Source organism: Mustelus asterias, chromosome 6 (assembly GCF_964213995.1).
Source record: "Mustelus asterias chromosome 6, sMusAst1.hap1.1, whole genome shotgun sequence".
NCBI lineage: Eukaryota > Metazoa > Chordata > Chondrichthyes > Carcharhiniformes > Triakidae > Mustelus > Mustelus asterias.
Window position 1 is genome coordinate 86,464,974 of NC_135806.1, and position 25,145 is coordinate 86,490,118.

Genomic DNA, 25,145 nt, shown 5'->3' on the forward strand with positions numbered 1-25,145 from the left:
GCAACCTTAAATTGGTTTTCTGTGGAATTCTTGGCACAATCAGGATTGTTTAGCAAATGTCCTATGGCAAAACCATTTCTAATGAACAGTTGAGATTTTTCCAAGCTGTAATTCTGATGCTCTCATTTGAGCCTTACAAGTTGTAATGCAGCACTTGGAAACATCCATGCCATGTCACATTATTTAGTCTATTGTTAATGTATGGTGAATAAAGTATACTGTATCCTTTGGAAAAAAGGAGTGCCCAATTTTCAAAAACAGAAAATTTTTGAGATTATCTCTTAAAACAGCATATATCAAATAAGATAGGTGATAGACTCTTCTTGAGAGAAATTAGTATCATGTCTTTTTCATTTATGCTTCCATAGGTCTTGGAGTTGGATGTATGAATCTTGACTAGAAACCAAGATTCAGCAAAGTACTTAATTTATGTTTATTCCTTTGGGACTATGAGTGGAAGCATGAATTGCTTCCACTCTGGTTCAGTGAATTTTGAGATGACTGACAAGTTCACCGAGTGATCTGTCAGCTGTGTAACACAGTAAGAAGTTTAACAACACCAGGTTAAAGTCCAACAGGTTTATTTGGTAGCAAAAGCCACAAGCTTTCGGAGCCTTAAGCCCCTTCTTCAGGTGAGTGGGAATTCTGTTCACAAACAGGGCATATAAAGACACAAACTCAATTTACAGAATAATGGTTGGAATGCGAATACTTAGTCTCACTGGCTGTCCCTTCTAGAGACAATACACATCTCTTTAATCTGTCTTAATGCTCTCTCCACTCACATTGTTTGTATCTTAAAGACTTGATTAGTTGTAAGTATTCTCATTCCAACCATTATTCTGTAAATTGAGTTTGTGTCTTTATATGCCCTGTTTGTGAACAGAATTCTCACTCACCTGAAGAAGGGGCTTAAGGCTCCGAAAGCTTGTGGCTTTTGCTACCAAATAAACCTGTTGGACTTCAACCTGGTGTTGTTAAATTTCTTACTGTGTTTACCCCAGCCCAACGCCGGCATCTCCACAGCTGTGTAACATGCAGGGTAGGTAATGCTTTTGAGGTGTTGGGCAAATGAGCTGTTTGGAAATTTGTGCACCCTCTCTCTGACGCCTTGACTTTGCCTGTGCATACTCCTGACAAAATTTCTTGATGTGTTTGGCTTCCCAAGTAAACCTCTATTTTGGTTGATCAAAAGTCAGGGATTTTCATAGAATCCCCAGAGTGTAGGAGGAGGCCATTCAGCCTATCAAGTCTGCACCACCTCTGACAGAATATCTTTTCCAGACCAACTCCTCTGCCCTATCTCCATAACCCCACACATTTACCATGGCTAATCCATCTAACCTTCACATCTTGGGACACGCTAAGGGGTGATTTAACATGATGTCGATGGACACCAAGGGTGGTCTTGGGTTTGTTAGAGAGCATCAAATTTCAAGTAATTGACATTAGCCAGCATAACCCCTTTAAGCATGATTAACAGTAGACTTTAAATGCAGGAAAACATTTTGGGTTCATCTTGCCAGTGGCTCCATACAGCATCATTCAGGTGTTCTTAATTGCAATGGAGGCTTAGAACGATAGAACATTACAGCACAGAAACAGGTCTTTTGGCCCTTCTTGGCTGTGCCAAACCATTTTTCTGCCTAATCCCACTGACCTGCACCTGGACCATATCCCTCCACACCCCTCTCATCCATTTACCTGTCCAAGTTTTTCTTAAATGTTAAAAGTGAGCCCACATTCACCACTTCATCTGGCAGCTCATTCCACACTCCCACCACTCTGTGAAGAAGCCTCCCCTAATATTCCCTTTAAACTTTTCCCCCCTCACCCTTAACCCATGTCCTCTAGTTTTTTTCTCCCCTAGCCTCAGTGGACAAAGCCTGTTTGCATTCACTCTCTCTATACCCATCATAATTTTATACACCTCTATCAAATCTCTCCTCATTTTTCTTTTACAGCTTTATAGGTTTCAGTTTTGCAGCTCTTGTTGTACTGTCTAATAAAATTATCATGATGTGGAGATGCCGGCGTAAAATTATCCACAGGGCAAGAAATTTGTATAAAATTTAAAGTTAAGGGAATATGAGTTTTTTAAAATGTTACTTATGTGCAGATTTCTTATCATACCCCACAATGTGAATTATAAATTTGTATCCTTTAAATTCAGTAATGCATAATGTTGATATAAATATTGAGCCCATCTAAACGTGATGATTCACCCTTTTACAGACAATGCCTAAGTACCCTTGTGTTGCAGTTCTTTTCTATCTGATTCAGTGGTGCTCATGCTGTCATTTTGTACAAATGTGATTCCATTCACATGGATTCAGTGGCACAGTGGTTAGCACTGCTGCTTCACAGCACCAGAGACCCGGGTTCGATTCCCGACTTGGGTCACTCTCTCTGCGGAGTCTGCACAGTCTCCCCATGTCTGCGTGGGTTACCTTCGGTTTCTCCCCTCCGTCTGAAAGACGCACTGATTTAGGTGTATTGGCTATGCTAAATTCTCCCTCAGTGTATCCAAACAGGTGCCAGAGTGTGGCGACTAAGGGATTTTCATAGTGACTTCATTGCAGTGTTAATGTCGGCCTACTTCTGACACTAGTAAATAAACTTTAAGGTATACAAAAATGTATGTGAACTAAACATTATTTCTTGAATGCTTCAGTTTTAAATGTGTTTTTGTTGAAAGGCTGCTTTGGCACACCTCGAATCCTTGGCCATAGATGGGGAGCAAGCTCCTCCTCCAGCTCCCAAGGAAACAATTGAATGCTTACCACAAGTTGCAATCTCGGAGGAACAGAATGGTAAGTGAAATGATTGTTCCCGGTTTTAGGTGCATAAGTAGTTCTGAAAATTAGGAATCATTTTGGTTTCTTGGTCACTTATGGTGCGGTGACAAAGTTGTTAGCACTGCTGCCTCACAGTCCCAGGGACCAGGTTCAATTATGACCTTGTGTGAATGAGTGGAGTTTGCACATTCTCCCCGTGTCTGCATGAGTTTCCCCTGGGTGCTCCAGTTTCCTCCTCCTGTCCAAAGATATGCTAATTAGGTTGATTAGCCATGCTAAATTGTCCCTTAATGTCTCAAGATTAAATGGATTAGCCATGATAAATGTGTGGAGTTACAGGGGTAGAGGACATGGCATGGGTAAGATTCTCTTATCAGAATCAGTACAGACTCAATGAGCCAAATAGCCTCTTCTGCGCTGTAGGGATTCTGTGATTCTATGATTTGAGTCGGCATCTTGGCAGAACAAATACAATGGGAACTTCAAAGGTGCAGCAGAAATCCAATTGATTGTCTTGATTGTAACTTGATATGCAACTACCAGCTTTCACTTTTAAAAAGTAAATTTTCTAAAAACTGATTTGATTCCTCTTGTGGGTTGAATTAGCTGATTTTGGCAATAGCAGCACTGTAGTTGGCCTCTGTCCTCTGGAATAATGTTTTTGTGTGTAATATAACAAGGACATGTAAATGATTTGATCTTTGTCTATTGACAAAATCTTAGCTACTGCCTTAGTGACATCACCTGTTCACAGCCTCAACCTCTCAACATTGCACAGTATTGCAAAAATTACCTAACGTTATTATATATAAAATTGTTTTTATATTATGGGCAACACTGTCAGTGCCATTTATAATGTTTATCCCCAGTTGTCCTAAGAAGTACCCTTTTGTTGCAGTTCTTTTCTATCTGATTGTGGTATCTCCACTCGCATTGTCTGTACCGATAAAGACTTGATTGCCTGAAAAGACTGCATTCCAACCATTATCTTGCAATTGTGTCTTTGTCTATATATGCCGTGTTTGTGAAATCTACCTCTCCACTCACCTGATGAAGGAGCAGCGCTCTGAAAGCTCGTGATTCCAAATAAACCTGTTGGACTTTAACCTGGTGTTGTGAGACTTCTTACAGTGTCCTGAGAAGGTACTGGAGGTTCTCCTAAACCACTTTAATCCTAGTAACAAAGTGCTCCTAGGATTGTGTTGGGTAGGGAATTCCAGAAGTTTGATCCAGCATTGAAGAGGGAAAGACAATATTATAGTCAAGTTCAGAACATTCTGTTCTTGTTCCTTTATGATACAAGTTGAAAAATATGGAGGGACATGCCGTTGAATTAACGTTGAATTAACATTGAATAAATGTAACAGGAGACTTTTACAGAATAACTGAATAGTTTATCTCTCATGGAAAAAGTGTTAATTCAGTGCCATTCTAACTGTGCTTAATTCTTAATCAAACTGGTTATAACTCAAATTCCACAGCCTTTGTACATTTTGTGCAGAACAAATTCAAATATTTGAATAGGAAGGATGGAATTTAACGCTACGACTTTGCCAGCTGCATAGTAACCAGTGTTCTGAAAGAAAAAATGAACTGAAATAATCTGTAGAAGCTAAGCAATATTATTGTTGCAATCTGAATAGAAAAATAATGTATGATGAACTTCTAAATGCAATATGATTCCCTGTTAATCACTTTAAATCATTCTTTCATGTTGAACCAGAACTGTATAAACTTGTTTTGGATCTGTGCTATAATGATGACATTGATCCTGCAGGCCTGGAACAGTCTTGTGCCATCTGTTGTAGTGAATATGTGAAGGAAGAGAAGGTGACAGAATTACCGTGCCATCATCTATTTCATAGGCCGTGCGTGACCCTCTGGCTACAGAAGGTATGTACTAATGATCTAAATTTTAATCCCATTGGTTCAAAAAAAACATTCCTGGGCACAAAACACTGATGTTCAAGAAATCTTTCGTAATTTGATTGTAATTGGTCTCCCTTCCCCCCCCCCAAAAAAAAGTTACTTTACTATATTCTTAAAGCAAACTTTGCAAAATGAGGCAAAAGTTTGAACATTAGAAATGCAACTTGAATTAGTTTGGTGATTGTGTCTGCCATCATATGTTTGTACAAATCAGTTAGTGATTCTAAGTTCTTATGCACATAACAGCAATTGGTGTTATGAAGTGTTTTAATGTGATATAATGTCCCGAGGTCCCTCAGAGGAATATTATAAAACAAGTATGACACCGAGACACATCTTAGAATAGCGGGCGAATTCTCCCATTACACTCGCCACAGGAAATCGATGAGGCGGGGGAGATCATGGAAAGGTCTGTTGACCTCGGGCAGGATTTTTGGTTTTGGGGCATGCGTGGCTGGCAAAATCATGCCCTAGACAACCAAAAGCTTAGCCAAAGTAGGATTAAGGAATGTCTTAGAGAAAAGTGCAGTAGAGATGCAATTCCAGAGCTTAGAGCCATGGCAGCTGAGGGGACAGCCACCGGTGCTGGAGTGATTTAAAAGCAGGGATGGTCAGGAGATCAGAATCATAGTGGTGCAGTTATCTATCTCAGTGGGTTTTGGGGTTGGTGAAGATTCTAGATAGGGAGGAATGAGGCCTTAGAGGGATTTGAAAATAAGGATGAGAATTTTAAAGTGGAGCCATTGCTAAACCAGGAGTTAATATAGGTCAGTGAGCACAGAGGTGTGAACAGGACTTGGTTTGATTAAGGAATCACGAAGCAGAATTTTGAATGATCTCAAGCTTTCGCAGAGAATGTGGGAGTTCAGCTAGGAATCTGTTAGAATAGTCTAATCGAAAGGTAACTTTCGCAGAGGGACCTGGGGGTCCTTGTGCATGAATCACAAAAACACAGTTTGCAGGTGGTCAGGAGGCAAATGGAATGTTGACTTTATCGCGAGAGGGATGGAGTATAGAAGCAGGGAGGTCATGCTGCAACTGTACAAGGTACTGGTGAGGCCGCACCTAGAGTACTATGTACAGTTTTGGTCCCCTTGTTTAAGAAAGGATGTATTGGCTTTGGAAGGGGTGCAGAGAAGGTTCACTAGGTTGATTCCGGAGATGAGGGGGTTGGCTTATGAGGAGAGATTGAGCAGACTGGGCCTGCACTCCTTGGAGTTTAAAGGTTGAGGGGAGATCTTATAGAGACATAAGATAATGAAGGGGCTAGACAGGGTAGAAACATAGAGATTGTTTTCACTTGCACTAGGGGGCATAGCCTCAAAATACAAGGGGGTCAATTTAGAACAGAGTTGAGGAGGAACTTCTTCTCCCAGAGGGTAGTGAAGCTTTGGAATTCTCTGCCCAATGAAGTGGTAGCGGCTACCTCATTAAATGTGTTTAAGTCACAGATAGATAGGTTTTTAGCCAATAAGTGAATTAAGGGTTATAGGGAGCCGGCGGGTAAGTGGAACTGAACCCACTATCAGATCAGCCATGATCTTATTGAATGGTGGAGCAGGCTTGAGGGGCCAGATGGCCCACTCCTGCTTCTATTTCTTATGTTCTTAACTAAGATGAGGGTTTCAGCAGCAATGAAGCTGAGGCAAGGGTGAAAATGGATTATATTAGAAGTGGAAATAGTCAGTCTTTCTGAAGGAGCTCATCTTGGAGTCAGAACAGTCTGATCCAACCTCAGAAGTATGAAATTGGTGATTAGGGAATGGAGGTTTTGGTCATGGCGGACCAAAAACAATGGCTTCAGTCTTCCCAATATTTAATTGTAAGAAATTACTACTCACTCAGTATTGGATGTTGAACAAATAGCCTGAGAGTTGAGATACAGTGGAGGGAGGTGAAGTAGAGCTGGGTGTTGTCAGTGTACACGTGGAAACTGACATGTTTAAAATACATTACAGTTGATGTAAAACCTCATTTTAAGCTTACTATTTCACCCTTTGGAACTGGAGTATGTTCAACTGTCTTAAGCTGAGCTGCAAAGTAGATCAAATCCATTGTGTTAGACCATAGCCTGGAGTTTCCTCCATGAACACAATTGGGAAGTTAGATACAAAAATGTCTCCATTTGCACCCGTTTGCCACTAGAACTACTCTTGCCAATTTTGAAGGAAGATGAAGAAAGAATGAGGTCTTGCATCAAGAATTCAGGGAGCTAGGCAGTAGATTAAAAAGCAAGATCTCCAAGGTTGAAATCTCTGGATTTCTCCTAGTACCACATGCTAACGAGTATAGAAATAGGAAAATACGGCAGAAGAATGTTTGCCTCAAGAGTTGGTGCTGGAGGGAGGATTTTAGATTCCTGGATCACTGGAACCATTTCTGGGGAAGGTGGGACATGTACAAATGGGACAGTCTGCACCTGAAGCACGTTGGGGCCAACATCCCTTGTGGGTTTAAACTAGCTTGGCAGTGGGAGGAGACATGGAACATTAATAAAATAGAGACACATCATACTATAGTAAAGGAAGCAAGTCCAAGTGAGTTCAGATATGTTGAGGGTCAAGAAAATAAGGCAAGACTGGATGGTCATTACTTTAATGCTAGGAGTGTAATAGGCAAGACTGATGAGTTAAAGGCATGGATTGACACATGGAAGTGTGATATTGTTGCCATTACAGAGACATGGTTGAGGGAAGGGCAAGACTGGCAACTCAACATTCCATGGTATAGGATCTTCAGGCAAAACAGAGGTGGTGGTATTGCACTATCAATTAAGGAATCAATTACTGCAATAAGGAGACATGATCAGCGTGATTTTACCAGCCCGTTGTGCCATTTGATCAGGGCAAGCCAGGAAAAACTCACCAACGAGGACCAGGTGCCATGGCCATGCCAGGGGAATTGGAGGCATGGCTTGGCAGTGCCCATCAAGCATTGGAACCTGGTAGTGCCCACCAGGCACCGTCAGGGGCAGTGACAAAAGGTGGGGGTGGGGCTATGATGGGGTATGCAATGGGGGGGTGGAGATCGGTAAAGGTAGTGATGGGGGTGCGGTGGACTGCGGAGGAGGTCTCATTGGGAGGTTCGCAACCCATGTTGCTATTGGGGGTGGAGGGGGATTTACACTGCCGCAGATGATGGGAGAGGCCGATGTCCATGGGTGGGGAGTGTGGCGGAAGGTCTGTCAGTTCTCAGCAAGTGGGTGAAGTGGTCCTGACTCACCTGAAGAAGGGGCTTGGGGCTCCGAAAGCTTGTGTGGCTTTTGCTACCAAATAAACCTGTTGGACTTGAACCTGGTGTTAAACTTCTTACAGTTCTCAGCAAGATCAGGGCACCTGCACAATGGCTCCCGAGCGGTCTGAAGTTGGCTGCACCAATGTGCATATAGACTCTACTCCACCCCACCTCAGTGCTGGCACAAATTTCCCATCTGTCAAAAAAAATTGACAGTGTGGGAAGATTGCACAACCAATCTCTCTGGAAAAAATCAGCATGAAACACTCCAGTTTTCAGACTTTAATGACGCACAGAATTTTATATTGATAAAATTGTGCCCGATATCTTGGAAAGGTCTTCAAATGAGGCTTTGATGGTAGAGGGGCAGTCTCATTACTGGGAGTGTATTATAGGCCCCCAAAGAGTCAGTGGGAAATAGAGGAGCAAGTATACAGTTCACTGAGGTCTGTAAGAATCATAATTGGATAATTATAGTAGGGGATTTCAACTTCCGCAACGTAAAGAGTTTAGAGGGGTGGATTTCTTGAAATGTATTCAGGGGAGTTTATCGTATCAATGTGTTGAAGGCCCAACAAGGGACTGAGCAGTGTTGGATCTAGTTTGCTGGAATGAAGTCTGCCAAGTATTCAGTGGGGGAGCATTTTAGTGACAGTGACCACAACACAATTCAAGTTAGTTATGGACAAGAAGAAAGATGGCTTTGGATTGATTGGGGGAATGCAGATTTTATTATAATAAGGCCGAATCTGACTAAAGTTGGCTGGGAACAACTCCTTGCAGGAAAATCTACAATGGAGCAGTGGGGGGGGCATTCAAAAAGAAATTGGGAAGAGTATAGATCCAACATGAACCCTATAGAGTGAAATGTAGGAGCAATAAATTCAGGTGACCCTGGATGTTAGGATAATTCTGGACTGGATGAGGAAGAAGAGAGAGGCTTTTAGCAAGTCCAAAAGGGAGCAATTCAGCTGCAGCCCTCAAGGAATATGGGAAGTGCATGAGGGAACTTAAGGGACATGAAAAAGAACTTGCAAATAAAATTAGGGAGAATCCCAAGACATATAAAAGCATTAAGGGGAAGAAGTTAACCAGGGAAAGAGTAGGGCCCATTAGAGACCAAGTGGACAATCTATGTATGAAGCCACAAGACATTGGAAGGGTGTTAAATGAATACTTCTCATCGGTCTTCACTCAAGAAAAGGAGAACATGGGTTCAGAATTCAGGAAAAAGGACTGTGAGGACCTTGAGCAGTTTGACATAGGAAGTGAGGAATTATTGGAGGCTTTGACGGGCTTAAAAATGGACAAATCCCAGGCCCAGATGAATTGCATCTGAGGCTACAATTCCTAGGTAGGAAATTGCAGGGGGCTCTGACAATTGTTTTAGCTCCTCTCTGGCCATGGCAGAAGTGTCGGGGGCTAGAGGTCAATCAGTGGTATGGAAACTATTGGATAAAATTCTGAAGGAGAGAATTAATCTGAATTTGAGGAAAGGCATGGGCAGATTAGGGATAGTCAACTTGGCTTTGTCAGAGGGAGGTCATGGCTACCAAATTTGATAGCATTTTTCAAAAATATGAGGGAAGTACAGTAGATGTAGTTTATATGGATTCTAGCAAAGCCTTTGACAAGGTCCCACATGGGATTGAGAAGGTTGAAGGACATGGCATTGAGAAACTTGACCAGAAATATAGATGATATAGGGTAGAGCAGATGGTATTTAACCCTGATAAGTGTGAGGTGACGCACTTTGGAAGAAGTAACAAGACAAGGGAGTATTTAATGAATGACGACAGTACATTAGGAAGCTCAGATTGATCTTGTGGTACTTATTCACACATCCGTAAATCAGCAAAGCAGGTGAATAGGGTAGTTCAGAAGGCATATGGGACACTTATCAGTTGACGTAGAGTTCAAGACCGAGGAGGTAATTTTGGAGTTGTACAGAGCGTTGGTCAGGCCACAACTGGAGTACTGTGTACAGTTCTGGAAGGATGTGATTGCAGAGGAGATCCACCAGGCTGTTGCTTGGAATAACATTGTATAACTTGGAATAACTAAAGGCTTTGCTAGAATCTATATAAACTACATCTACTGTACTTCCCTCATATTTTTGAAAAATTCTATCAAATTTGGGAGCCATGACCTCCCTCTGACAAGGCCAAGCTGAGTATCCCTAATCTGCCCATGCCCTTCCTCAAATTCAGATTAATTCTCTCCTTCCAAGCTATAAGGAGAGACTGGATAGGGTTGGATTGTTTTCTTTAGAACAGAGAAGATCGAGGGGAATGGACAGGATGAATAGGAAGCAGCTGTTCCCCTTGGTTGAGGGGTCAGTCACCAGGGGGCATAGTTTTATGGTGAGGGACAGGAGATTGAGGGAGGATTTGAGAATTTTTTTCACTGAGGGCAGTGAGAATCTGGAATGCACTGCCTTGGAAGAAATCTTACGTATTTGGATAAGCACTTGAAATATCATAACATTCAAGGATATGGGATTAGTGTGACTTTATTGGTAGTTACTGTTGGTGCAGACTTGATTTGCCGAAGGGCCTTTGCATTGTATGACTCTACAACAATGACTGGCAACAAGGCTCTCCCATCACCATCGGACAACAGAACATCGAGGAGGTGACTACTTCCCCTACCTAGGCAACAGCATCTCCAGGGAGGGTCTTGTAGAGATCAACATCCAATGAGAAGCTGCAAAGCAGCATTGGTCTTCCAGACGACCCATATGTTCTATGCATCCAACAGAAAGCTACAACTGTATATATCTTTAGTAGTACCAAATGCAATCTTTGTCAATGAGACATGGAAGAGAACAGCAGAAGTGTTACTTGACATTCTTCACCAGGGTTACCCACGTAAGATCCTGGGCATTACACAAGGTCACCAATGCAGAAGTGCTACAGAGAAATGGTTAGATGTGCCCTGCGGAATTAGTGATGGAGATGATAAACTAGCAGAACATGTATTTCACCACCCAGACATATGTCCCAGCAGCATGGCAGTAGAATGGACACCATTAGAGGGGGAAAAATGAGGCCAGCCACAGAAGACCAGGAGGACTTCCAAAAGTGGTACACCACATGAAATGGGCAAAGGAAATTGTGAAACCAGGCCGGTGGCAGAGTCTTGCTGCCATTGTCCAACCTGAGACCAGAGGAGCTAAGTAAGTCAGTCTCCTTAAATATTGTCATGGGATCTTTAACATGCACTCAAACAGGCAAATGGGACATCCATTTAAAGGCTCATTCAAAAAACGCATCTCGGATAGTACAATACTCCGCAAGTACTGCGCTGAAATTTTAGCCTTGAATTTTATGCAAGTGGGATTTAGCTCAGAACATTGTCACTCAGAAGCAAGTGTGCTATGACTGAAACACAGCTAATCTCAGTAAAGCTTGGAATTCAATTGGTATTTATAAGGAAATTGCCATTTTCTTTCAAAAAATGTTTGAGGGCCAATTGTACAAATGCCTGTTACCAATGGGGAAGCCTACTTGCTCGCTGGATTCATCAGCAGTTACTTGGTCCCCCCTGCTAGTGTACATTCATCAGATTATTCATTGTACATTCAGTATTTACAAATTGCTACAAGCCCATGGAAGAATTTCTAATAATTTCTAATTCCTCGGGTATAGGTGTTCTGAACTTAAAATTCTGTAAATGTTTTTTCTTATTCACTGTTGACATAAATGTTTTCTGAGCAACATTTGTTACTGGAAATAGAGATAGAAGAGTCAAAGAGAGAGATTGCATTGACTTTGCTGACTGACTACTTGTTCTGTTTCAGTCTGGGACATGTCCTGTATGTCGTCACATTCTTACATCAACACTTACCGAAGCTGCCAGCACTGCATTTTTATCAGAACCAGAGATCCCTCCTTCTACCCGTGATGGTCCTGCAATACGATGAAGCCAAAGTTTGTCCAATGAATGTGAAAGGGAACTGCACTATTTAAATAGGAGCAGAAAGTATGAAAATATGTTGTGATTTTACTTGTAGGCTTATTTTGTTAAAGGCTGACAAAACTGTCTACTACTGGTGAGGTGTTTAATTCTGCATTATATGTAAAAAACTTCATTAATGGTTGTATTTTTGTGACAGAAAATTGGATCTTTTGTTGCTGTTAATATTTGGGCAGGGTTATGATGTGCTTGATCTATTTCTCTGTTCAAATGAAATTCTAAATATGCTTTTTGGTTTAAAAAAATCATGTATTTTGATGCTGATATCTATTTGCACAGAGAGCTTAGGGCACAAATGTATTAAGTTTCATTTTGGAAGTTAATTCTAAGGTTTTTTTGTTTTGTCTAATGCAGTAACACACTGACTTTACATAGGGTGATGGAGCGTGAGGAAGTTGTCTTAATTCCATGGGATAAAAAAAACTTTAGTTTCTTTCAATGTGACCCGAACAGTGACCATAAATGAAGACATCATCTGATATCACAACAGTATTGAGATTTGTTTCACCTCCAATAAACTGCATTATTAAAATTGAAAACTGTTTAAATATAATTGTTATTCTGAATTCCAAAAATTGGAGGAAATACATTTTTTAGAAGATGTTGCAGATCTTTTAAAAAAAATAATCCTTTGTATTCTCTTCCTTGTTCTGTATTGAGATACAGAATACAGTGCAACATTACCTTGTATGAATATGGTGAAGTTACCAACCAGGCCTGCTTAGAAAATCTGTGCAACTGCAGAGAAAAAAAGTTCATTAACTTATTGCTAAAAAATCTTAATTTCCTAAAAGCAGAAAAATAAGCTGGAAATGTAGCTTGACGAAGATGACTGACTTTCTAAAGGCATACATTGACATTTTCATGTTTTTGAAAATATAATACTCAAAAAATCCTGAATGAAGCCGAGATTATGAATTTAAAATGCTTATTTTTCATTACTTGATCTCAATCATATTTGCATTCATATCTAATCATACAGGTTCCTCGTGAAAATGCAATCTGTGCATTACCTTGTTCTTTACACAAATCAAAAGGGTGCCAATCTAACAAGGACACGTTTTGAGATTACAATGTTTCACTGCCCTTAATATTTATGGAAAAAGATTCTACAGCTTTTAATTCATATGGGCAGTGCTAGCAGGACTGCCACTTATTGCCTATTTCTAGTTGCCCTGAACCAGTTGATCAATTCAGAGGATTGGGGATTAGTCACAAACATGCCAGATGAATAAGGTTAGCCAGTTTCCTCCAGTAAAAACAGAATTGGTGCCCAAATTTCATTTACAGTTTTCACAGTTTCAGAATCATGTTTACAGATACTTGCTTTATATTTCCAATTGTTTAAAATTCTGAGACTCATGCTCTTGGATTGTTCATAAACATTTAATCATGATGATTTCTTGTTAATTATTACCCCCATCTTCCTTACCCACAACTTTCAAACTTACTGTTTGTATAATAATTCACTTTTTAAAGTGTTCAGATGATTCTCTAGTTTACTAAAACACAGTGTAATTATAAAGGAATGTACCATAGATTCACCATAAAACCTTGATTTGATTCATCCTTGTATTAAACGTGTACCGATGCAGCAAAATGATCATTAAGAAGAATTAGAAATACAGAGTGCATGTAAAGGTTAAATAATGCTTTAAAATTGTATTGGCATTGATTGTCGTTAACAAAAAGAAAACATGCCTTTAGCTATTCCTGCCCAACCAGACACATATCATTGGAAATTAATGATTTGAGTTCAAAAAGTGTAGATTGGAAGAAAAAGAGTACATGAGTAAACTGAGTCATTGTCTGTTATCTATATGTATTGGAAAATCACAGACCCGTTATCTACAATTTTTAGATATGTTATGTTAGTGATGGCAAGGGGCTCATCATCCACATGATGAGAGAAATGTCTTTTCATATCAAGGTGATTCTTAGTTACACTCTGGGTCCTGGGCTGTAATCTCTTTGTGTGTAAATTATGTGGTTACTTGCATATAATTGTGCAACAGGAAATGTTTAATTTTTAGTGCATTTAATCGAGGATCAGACTTTAGGTAAGAGTGGAATGTGTATTGTAAATCAAAGGTAGATAATGAAAGTTTTAATGGCAAGCAATAGTTAATAAAAGAAACAGGAACGGGATTAGAGCATTCAATTTCTGAGCTGCTTCACCATTCAATCTAATTACAGCTGATCTACCTCTGACTTCAATTTATCAATTCCAATGGCTTGATATTTGAAGAGAGATTAAAAATAACTTAATTTCAGTCTTGAATACAGTCAGCAATAGAGCAACTTTCTTAGGTTGACAATTCAAAAGATCGACAACCCCGGTCCTGAGGCTGGATTTCCTAACTAGAGGAAACAACTCTATCAAGTCCTTCAGAAGCCAGAGTATAGACCTAATTTACTCATCACAGGATAATCCTCTCATCCCAGAAACCAATCAACTGATACTTCAGTGTTCCATCTCTCAGCCACATGTAATCTTTCCTTTGATATGGAGACCAAAATTGCACAGTATTGAAGGTATGGTCTCACCAAAACACCATATAATTGTCACAAGACATTTATCCCATTGTAATAAACAGCAACATGCTATTCCTCAATGCTTGCTATTATGAATGCTACATTTGCGTTCTTTGTATGAGCATACCCAAGGCTCTGAAAATTTAAAAGTTTCACACTTTAAAAAAATGCTATTATTACAACCACACTACCTCCCAGAATGAAAAATATCCATTCACCTCTGCTTCCTGACAGTTTGTATATCTACATCCACTTTCACCTTAATTCAATAAGTTACAAATGTCTTTAAACTTTGTTGAATGCCTTCTGAAGGTTCGTATACACACCAATTGCACTACCTTGGTTAACTTTCTCCTGAGCTTGAGCAAATAATTCAATCGTGTTTGTCAGGCATAACAAATCCACACTGGCTGCAAGTTTATTTTCTCCCTGAAACTGTTTTCTAAGAACTTACCTATCACTGATGTTGGCTGGCTTGCCTGTTGTTCTCATTTTATGTAATATAATTTCTTCGCCACCATTTTTAATTTGTGCCATTACTAGAAAACAGTTGTGCTTTTCAAATCTTGAACCCTCCTGCAAATTATCTCTTCATCCTTACAAAACAAAATGGAACAGATTTAAGTGTTGGAAGTCAGAAATGACCAGCATCCGAGTTCTACCCAATTCTCAGCTCTAATGGAAAAAACCCAACCATTTCACGTCTTAATAACTGTAATCCCTCATCACTGGTGAGAGTAATTTAACTAAGCTTGTGCAGGTCGAATATCATTGTCCTAATTGCTTCTGTATTCCATACCTCCAGATGAAATGGGCTTATCTACTTCATGCTACATCTTCACCCTAATACTGTATAATGGAAATGCCGTTACATGCTTTCCACAAATCTTATTCTAAACTTTAATCTTCACACCCCACTCATCCCTGGACCCTCCATGCCCCCCTCAGCCCTATGACACACCCCCCCGTGTCGTCTTATAAACTCCTCACTCCTTCCTATCTCCCCCATAACCACTCACCCAGTGTCAAATATGTATAGTCCTCCAGAGCAATGTGACATCCTTGAAATGGACATGATAAAACTACACCACTAACAATCTATAATGATCTTGTCACTCAAAAACCCAACAATTCGTACTGATAAAAAACATCAAACCCAATAAAAACAAAACATAAATCAAAACCTTCAAGTAGTCGCTCTGTTGTAAAAACGAACATCTATTCAGTAACCATAAAGACACATAATCCTTTACACCTTCCATCAAAGCAGTCAGGAACAGGTGACCTTTTTTCTCTCAAAGTCGTGGATCAATTTGTTTTTCATTTTGAAGCACTGTGAACATTCAAAGAGTGACATACAGTTCCCAAGCACCTTTTGATTTAGTTTTGAATGCACAACAGCATTTTACAAATTGGGAAAAGTACTCTAATACACTTCAACATTTACACACTGATTATCAATGTAATGATTAACTTACATTTGCACAAAAGAGCGCTACGATCACTGCAGTAAAACATCTGATTATAATAAGCATGTAATAATGGTATTTTAAGTGGTTTTAACATTTATCTGTCAGAATACTTCCAACTCCTTAGTCGGCTTCCGCCTAGGTTTCTGTGCTCTCCAACAAGATGCGTTTTCAAAAGCCTTCCAAAGACCATCCGAGCTTACAATCATACAGGAGGAACAGGATTAAACAAATTTTCCCTAATCGTATCCTCAACATCAGTGGGCCTGACACCAACCTAAACACCTTCCCACCTACGGAAGATTGTGTGGGCTAACTTTTTGGGAGAAGGAAATGTATATTTATGATGAAAATAATTACGGTTTGGTGATTTCAAATCCCTTGCTGACATTAGGAAATGAAAATCTAACCCACAGTCTTGGATTTTAGCAACATCTTCCACTTAGGAATTAAAAAGTCTGAAACCATTACTTTAAACTCAACTAGAAAATCCATACTTCAGGAGTGAAAGAACATAGGCTAGAAAGAACATTACTAGATAAAACATCAAGGTTATTCAAGTTCACCTTTTACCATTCTGGCAGTTGCATGGTAAAATAATAATGGTCTTGTTACATTATCATTGCAATAAATCTCCATTGACAACACCCCAACATAGCACGGGGAAAATTCCAGTGGCGGTGAACGTTAGGAACCATATGTCTAAAATTGCTTTCTCCCAAGCTTGTTACATAAACATAGCGAGCGCATCATATCTTAAGTTACTCATAAATGCAACCCAAAATTTTATTTCATAAGACATAAGAGTAGAATTAGGCCACTCGGCCCATCGAGTCTGCTCTGCCATCCAATCAAGGCTGATATTTTTCTCATCCCCATTCTCCCGCCTTTTCCCCATAACCCCTGATCCCCTTATTAATCAAGAACCTATCTATCTCTGTCTCAAAGACACTCAATGACCTGGCCTCCACAGCCTTCTGCGGCAAAGAGTTCCACAGATTCACCACTCTCTGGCTAAAGAAATTCCTCCTCATATCTGTTTTAAAGGATCGTCCCTTTAGCCTGAGGTTGCGCCCTCTGGTTCTAGTTTTTCCTACTAGTGGAAACATCCTCTCCACATCCACTCTATCCAGGCCTCGCAGTATCCTGCAAGTTTCAGTGAGATCCCCTCCTCATCCTTCTAAACTCCAACGAGTACAGACCCAGAGTCCTCAACCGTTCCTCATACAACAAGCTCTTCATTCCAGGGATCATTCTTGTGCACCTCCTCTGGACTCTTTCCAAGGCCAGCACATCCTTCTTTAGATATGGGGCCCAAAACTGCTTACAATACTCCAAATAGGGTCTGACCAGAGTCTTATACAGCCTCAGAAGTACATCCCTGCTCTTGTATTCTAGCTCTCTCGACATTAATGCTAACATTGCATTTGCCTTCCTAACTGCCGATTGAAGCTGCACGTTAACCTTAAGAGAATCATAGAATCAAAGAAACCCTACAATGCAGAAAGAGGCCATTTGGCCCATCGAGTCTGCACCGACCACAATCCCACCCAGGCCCTACCCCCATATCCCTACATATTTTACCCGCTAATCCCTCTAATCTACGCATCTCAGGACACTAAGGGGCAATTTTAGCATGGCCAATCAACCTAACCCACACATCTTTGGACTGTGGGAGGAAACCGGAGCACCCGGAGAAAACCCACACAGACACGAGGAGAATGTGCAAACTCCAGACAGACAGTGACCCAGCCGGGAATCGAACCCAGGCCCCTGAAGCTGTGAAGCAGCAGTGCTAACCACTGTGTTACCATGCTGCCCGAATCTTGAACAATGACTCCCAAGTCCCTTTGTGTTTCTGATTTCCTAAGCATTTCCCCATTTAGAAAATAGTCTATGCCTCCATTCCTCCTTCCAAAGTGCATAACCTCATACCTTTCCACATTGTTTTCCATCTGCCACTTTGCCCACTCTCCTAACCTGTCCAAGTTCTTCTGCAGCCCCCCTGCTTCCTCAATACTACCTGTCACTCTACATATCTTTGTATCATCTGCAAACTTAGCAACAGTGCCTTCAGTTCCTTCCTCCAAATCATTAATGCATATTGTGAAAAGTTGTGGTCCCAGCACTGACCTGAGGCACACCACTAGTCACCTACTGCCATCCTGAAAAAGTCCCTTTATCCTCACTCTCTGCCTTCTGCCAGTCAGCCAATCCTCTATCCATGTTAGGATCTTACTCAACACCATGGGCTCTTAACTTATTTAACAGTCTCCTATGTGGCACCTTGTCAAAGACCTTCTGGAAATCTAAGTAAATCACGTCCAATGGTTCTCCTTTATCTTCCTTGTTACCTCCTCAAAGAACTAACAGATTTGTCAGACATAACCTCCCCTTGACAAAGCACTTATTTCCTTACAAAATGTCATCCAATTTTCCTCTGACTTAATCAAGGAAATCCTTCACCTGTCCCCATGACATGGATTGACAAATTGTTGAGTGAAATATAGCCTGAACTTTATCAGCTCTTTGGAAATGGAGCAAAACACAACTTGTTCCTGCCACCAGGAGATAACCCCAGTGGTGGAAATGGCAGCACAGAGTATCTCACCACAGAGAGTATCTCCTGGCTGCAGCTGGCAAAATTTCCAACCATGCGGACTGGGGACCACTTTTTGGTCCCGATGCTGGAATCCACGGTGTGCTGGTGACATTCTAGCCTTTATTGTTGCAGACTAATATTGAGTTGCCTCCTGCAAACAGAGGCCATGTCCACTTTCTGCTATTCTGAGTATACAAACCAAGAGAAAAGTACAAACTAAAATGATAAAAATGAACTAATTGGTGAGAACCTGTTACCAGGCCAAGATAAACCAATCCCATAACCATGCTTTTCTCCATAGTTTATATAGTTCTTCAAAATATTTATCATTTTTCCCAATAGTCACCTTCAGCATAAAGACATTTTTCCAACATACTTTAAACCATCTTTTAGTGATGGTTTAAATCCCATCATCGGGAGGAATAGTTTGCCCATCAAAGCAAATAATTTTATAAACCAGTATTCAATCTTCCCTGAGGTTTCAATGTTTCAGTGAAAATGGTCCTGCATCAGGAATTGCAATACTGGTAGAGGTGTAAAACAAAATAGCTGAGGTATACATTTTGCCCAATTTTCTTTCCACCAAAATGAACATTTTCACCACGAGTATGTTAAGTTTCTCCTCATTAACTCTTGTTCCCACCCTACATCATCCTGGTGCAGTTATATTAAATGTTCAGTGGTTTTATTGCCCTTTCTGTAATGGTCTATCCAAATCAGTACAATGTAGAGGCGGCTGAGGGACTTCACTGGTGCATTCTGGGAGAAGTCGGACCAGCAACATTTACCAAGTGGGAAGCAGAAGATCTGGGTGTCAAGGAGTGGGAAACCCAAAACACTAAGTTCGTGTTTCCCTCCCTCCCTCCTCCTCGAACCAAAAAAAAGGCCACTGTGAGAAGGTAAGAGTTTTATAATTTTTTTTCAAATAATTTCATTGGTGCTTGAAATGTTGGTCAGTGGGGTTAGGTGTTGCACTTGAGATGTGGGAGATCCGTGACGCTTCCAACGTCTCAGACGACTATGTCTGCGGAAAGTGCACCCAATTGCAGCTCTTTACAGAACGCATGGATAGGTTGGAGCAGCAGTTGGATGCACTTAGGAGCATGAAGGAGGTGGAAAGTGTCATAGATAAGAGCTTTAGAGACGTGGTCGCACCGAAGGTGCAGGCAGATAGATGGGTGACCGCCAGAAGGGGCAGGCAGTCAGTGCAGGAATCCCCTGTGGTCATCCCTCTCTCCAACAAGTACCATTTTGGATACTGTTGGGGGAGATGGGCTATCAGGGGATACCAGCAGCAGCAGCCAAAGCAGTGGTACCACAGCTGGCTCTGTTGTTAACCAGGGAGGGACAAAGAGGACTCGAGCAATAGTTATAGGGGACTCTATAGTTAGGGGTACAGATAGGAGTTTCTGTGGACGTGAAAGAGACTCCAGGATGGTACGTTGCCTCCCTGGTGCCAGGGTCCAGGATATCTCTGAACGGACAGAAAGCATTCTGACGGGAGAGGGTGAACAGCCAGAGGTTGTGGTACGTATTGGTACTAACGACATAGGCAGGAAGAGTGATGAGGTCCTGCAGCAGCAGTTTAGGGAGTTAGGTAGAAAGTTAAAAAGCAGGACTTCTAGGGTTGTAATCTCAGGATTACTCCCTGTGCCACGTGCTAGTGAGGCTAGGAATAGGCAGATAGTGCAGCTCAACACGTGGCTAAACAGCTGGTGTAGGAGGGAAGGTTTCAGATATCTGGACCATTGGGGTCTCTTCCGGGGCAGATGGGACCTGTACAAGAAGGACGGGTTGCATCTAAACTGGAGGGGCACAAATATTCTGGCTGGGAGGTTTGCTAGTGTCACACAGGAGGATTTAAACTAGTTTGGCAGGGAGGTGGGACCCAAAGCAAAGGTGAATTAGCTGAAGGGGATCGAGAGGGTAGGGCCAGTAAGACTCAGAGAAACAGCAGGCAGGGTGGGATTGCTAATCAGAGAGGGTCTGGTGGACTGAAGTGCATTTGTTTCAATGCGAGAAGTGCAACAGGTAAGGCAGATGAAATTAGAGCTTGGATTAGTACTAGAAACTATGATGTAGTTGCCATTACAGAGACTTGGTTAAGGGAAGGACAGGATTGGCAGCTTAACATTCCAGGATGTAGATGTTTCAGGCGTGATAGAGGGGGATGTAAAAGGGGTGGGGGAGTTGCACTACTGGTTAAGGAGAATATCACAGCTGTACTCCGGGAGGACACCTCGGAGGGCTCATACAGCGAGGCAATATGGGTAGAGCTCAGGAATAGGAAAGGTGTAGTCACAATGTTGGGGGTTTACTATAGGCCACCCAACTGCCAGCGGGAGATTGAGGAACAGTTGTGTAGGCAGACTTTGGCAAGGTGTAAAAGTAGCAGGGTTGTTGTGGTGGGAGATTTTAATTTCCCCAATATTGACTGGGACTCACTTAGTGCTAGGGGCGTGGATGTGGCAGAGTTTGTAAGGAGCATCCAGGAGGGCTTCCTGAAATACAATGTAGATAGTCCAACTAGGGAAGGGGCCATACTGGACCTGGTATTGGGGAATGAGCCCGGCCAGGTGGTTGATGTTTCAGTAGGGGAGCAGTTTGGGAACAGTGACCACAATTCAGTAAGCTTTAAAAGGTACTGATGGATAGAGATAAGTGTAGTCCTCAAGTTAAGGTGCTAAATTGGGGGAAGGCTAATTACAACAATATTAGGCAGGAACTGAAGAATGTAGATTGGGGGCAGATGTTTGAGGGCAAATCAACATCTGGCATGTGGAAGGCTTTCAAGTGTAAGTTGATAGGGATTCAGGACCGGCACATTCCTGTAAGGATGAAGGATAAGTATGGCAAGTTTTGGGAACCTTGGATAACGAGAGATATTGTGAGCCTAGTCAAAGAGAAAAAGGAAGCATTTGTCAAAGCTAGGAAGCTGGGAACACACGAAGCAAGTGTAGAATACAAGGAAAGTAGAAAGAAACTTAAGCAAGGAGTAAGAAGAGCTAAAAGGGGTCATGAAAAAGCATTGGCCAGCAGGATTAAGGAAAATCCCAAGGCTTTTTACACATATATAAAGAGCAAGAGGGTAGCCAGGGAGAGGGTTGGCCCACTCAAGGACAAGGGAGGGATTCTATGACTCATCGATCGACAGTTCTGACGCGTCACAGCGAAAAACCGCACCGACCTCCTCAGAAGACAAATACGGGACACGGTGGACAGAGTACCCTTCGTCGTCAAGTACTTCCCCAGAGCGGAGAAGCTACGACATCTCTTCCGGAGCCTTCAACATGTCATTGATGAAGATGAACATCTCGCCAAGGCCATCCCCACACCCCCACTTCTTGCCTTCAAACAACCACACAACCTCAAACAGCAAACTACCCAGCCTTCAGGAGTACAGTGACCACGACACCACACAACTCTGCCACAGCAGCCTCTGCAAGACATGCCGGATCATCGACACGGATGTCATCATCTCAGGTGAGAACACCATCCACCAGGTACACGGTACATACTCTTGCAACTCGGCCAATGTTGTCTACCTGATACGTTGCAGGAAAGGATGTCCCGAGGCATGATACATTGGGGAAACCATGCAGATGCTACGACAACGGATGAATGAACACCGCTCGACAATCACCGGGCAAGACTGGTTGGGGAGCACTTCAGTGGTCACGGGCATTCGGCCTCTGATCTTCGCGTAAGCATTCTCCAAGGCAGCCTTCACAACACACAACTGTGCAGAGTCGCCGAGCAGAAACTGATAGCCAAGTTCCGCACACATGAGGACGGCCTCAACCGGTATCTTGGGTTCATGTCACACTATCTGCAACCCCCACAGCTTGTCTGGATTTGCTTCCTGTCTGGAGACAATGCTGTGCTTAACCTGTGCTGAATGCTCCCTCCATTCACATTGTTTGTACCTTTAAGACTTTATTATCTGTAAAGACTGCATTCCAATCATTATTCTGTAAATTGAGTTTGTGTCTCTGTATGCCCTGTTTGTGAGCATTTCTCCACTCCACCTGACGAAGGGACAGTCTGTTCCGAAAGCTAGTGGCATTTGCTACCAAATAAACCTGTTGGACTTTAACCTGGTGTTGTTAAACTTCTTACAGGGGAGGTCCCAGAGGATTGGAGAATAGCCAATGTTGTTCCTTTGTTTAAGAAGGGTAGCAAGAATAATTCAGGTAATTACAGGCCGGTGAGCCTTTCATCAGTGGTAGGGAAATTATTGGAGAGGATTCTTCGAGACAGGATTTATTCCCACTTGGAAATAAGTGGACGTATTAATGAGAGGCAACATGGTTTTGTGAAGGGAAGGTAGTGTCTCACGAACTTGATTGAGTTTTTCGAGGAAGTGACAAAGATGTTTGATGAGGGCAGGGCAGTGGATGTTGTCTACATGGACTTCAGTAAGGCCTTTGACAAGGTCCCTCATGGCAGACTGGTGCAGAAGGTGAAGTCGCATGGGATCAGAGGTGAGCTGGCAAGGTGGATACAAAACTGGCTCGGTCAAAGAAGACAGAGGGTAGCAGTGGAAGGGTGCGTTTCTGAATGGAGGCCTGTGACAAGTGGTGTTCCTCAGGGATTAGTGCTGGGACCTTTGCTGTTTGTAATATATATAAATGATTTGGAGGAAAATGTAACTGGATTGATTAGTAAGTTTGCGGACGACACAAAGGTTGGTGGATTTGCGGATAGCGATGAGGACCATCAGAGGATACAGCAGGATATAGATCAGTTGGAGACTTGGGCGGAGAGATGGCAGACGGAGTTTAATCCGGACAAATGTGAGATAATGCATTTTGGAAGGTCTAATACAGATAGGAAATATACAATAAATGGCAGAATCCTTAAGAGTATTGATAGGCAAAGGGATCTGGGTGTAAAGGTACACAGGTCACTGAAAGTGGTAATGCAGTTGGAGGAGGTAGTCAAGAAGGCATACTGCATGCTTGTCTTCATCGGCCGGGGTATTGAGATTAAAAATTGGCAAGTCATATTGCAGCTTTATAGTGTTCAATTCTGGAATATAGTGTTCAATTCTGGTCGCCACACTACCAGAAGGATGTGGAGGCTTTGGAGAGGGTACAGAAAAGATTTACCAGGATGTTGCCTAGTATGGAGGGCATCAGCTATGAGGAGAGGTTGGAGAAACTTGGTTTGTTCTCACTGGAGCGACGTAGGTTGAGGGGAGATCTGATAGAAGTCTACAAGATTATGAGAGACATGGACAGAGCAGATAGCTTTTTCCCAGGGTGGAACAGTCAATTACTAGGGGGCATAGGTTTAAGGTGTGAGGGGCAAGTTTTAAAAGAGATGTACGAGGCAGATTTTTTACATAGAGTGGTGGGTGCCTGGAACTCGTTGCCGGGGGAGGTAATGGAAGCGGGTAGGATGGTGACTTTTAAGGGGCGTCTTGACAAGTACATGAATGAGATGGGAATAGAGGGATATGGTCCCCGGAAGCATAGGGGGTTTTAGTTAAGTCAGGCAGCATGGTCGGTGCAGGCTTGGAGGGCTGAAGGGACTGTTCCTGTGCTGTAATTTTCTTTGTTCTTTGTACCATGACCTAATCAATATTTTGTACAAATTTATCATTTTTAGTTTTACATCACTATTCATACCCAAAATCCTCTTAACCTTTCATATGGTTTATTCTACCACACAAATATTTTCAGAGCTTTTAAGTATTCATATCCCTGGGTCTCTGTTGATCCACATTCCTTCAAAAACTCTTAGATGTCATTTATTGTTCTTAGGATGTGAGGAATGCTGGCAAGGCAGAATGTGTGCTCTACAAAGGCATCGAATGCCACATGTGTAGGACCAGAATGACAAGGGGTGGTAGCTTCCTTTCCTGAAAGATATTCATGAACCAGTCAGGTTTTATACAGCAGTTCAGCAGAATGGACATTTTTGTCATCGTAATTTCATAGTAATTTTATCTTGAATTATGCAATTACCTGATCAACAAGATTTAGGTTGAACAGTATTCCAGCTAGTCCCAAAACTCTGTTCTTCATCCATATCTTGTCAATGTTTTCTCCATTACCTATCCATCCAATTTCCTTTTGAAGGTTCCCATTGAATTTGTACCCACTCTCCAAACAGGCAATGCATTCTAAATCCTAACCACCTGCTGCATTAAAAAAAAAATCTCCACATATCATCACTGGTTCTTTTGTCAGTCATCTTAAATCATTGTCCTCTAATGATTGACTTTGAACATGGCCAACCAGAGGTTTGTGGTGCTGAACTCCTACTGGTGAAGTGGGATTCTCAAAATATCTTGACTTTATCCACTACTGATCTCATACCACCGAGGGTGACCAGACATCCCAGTTTAGCTGGGACAGTCCCGGTTTTCAGCTTTCCCATTCTGCAAGAGCAGAACGAGTTTGAACTGAATTTAGGTTTGTGCATGTGTTCTAGTTCTGCTGTTTTGCTTTTTTGTTGGCAGAGTTTGTATGTTGTTTTGACTTGCAGCGCACCATTTCCGGATAATGTGTGGAGGACACTTGTGGGGGAGGCAGACAGAAAATGGGCGGCAGGAAATGGGAAGCAATTGCCTGAGTTGTTTACATCCACAAA

At 41.9% G+C, this 25,145-nt stretch overlaps 1 protein-coding gene across 11 annotated transcripts in view; it reads left to right on the forward strand.

Moving 5' to 3' along the window:
- Positions 1-13,502, forward strand: part of pja2 (praja ring finger ubiquitin ligase 2) — a 51,708-nt gene extending 38,206 nt beyond the window's left edge. For all 11 annotated transcript variants that reach the window (XM_078214687.1, XM_078214688.1, XM_078214695.1 and 8 more), the window contains 3 exons: positions 2,699-2,813; positions 4,576-4,691; positions 11,764-13,502. In XM_078214687.1, coding sequence (XP_078070813.1) covers positions 2,699-2,813; positions 4,576-4,691; positions 11,764-11,886 — 354 coding nt within the window. In that variant the 3' untranslated portion in view covers positions 11,887-13,502. The remainder of the gene's footprint in view (positions 1-2,698; positions 2,814-4,575; positions 4,692-11,763) is intronic.
- Positions 13,503-25,145: the final 11,643 nt, after the last annotated feature.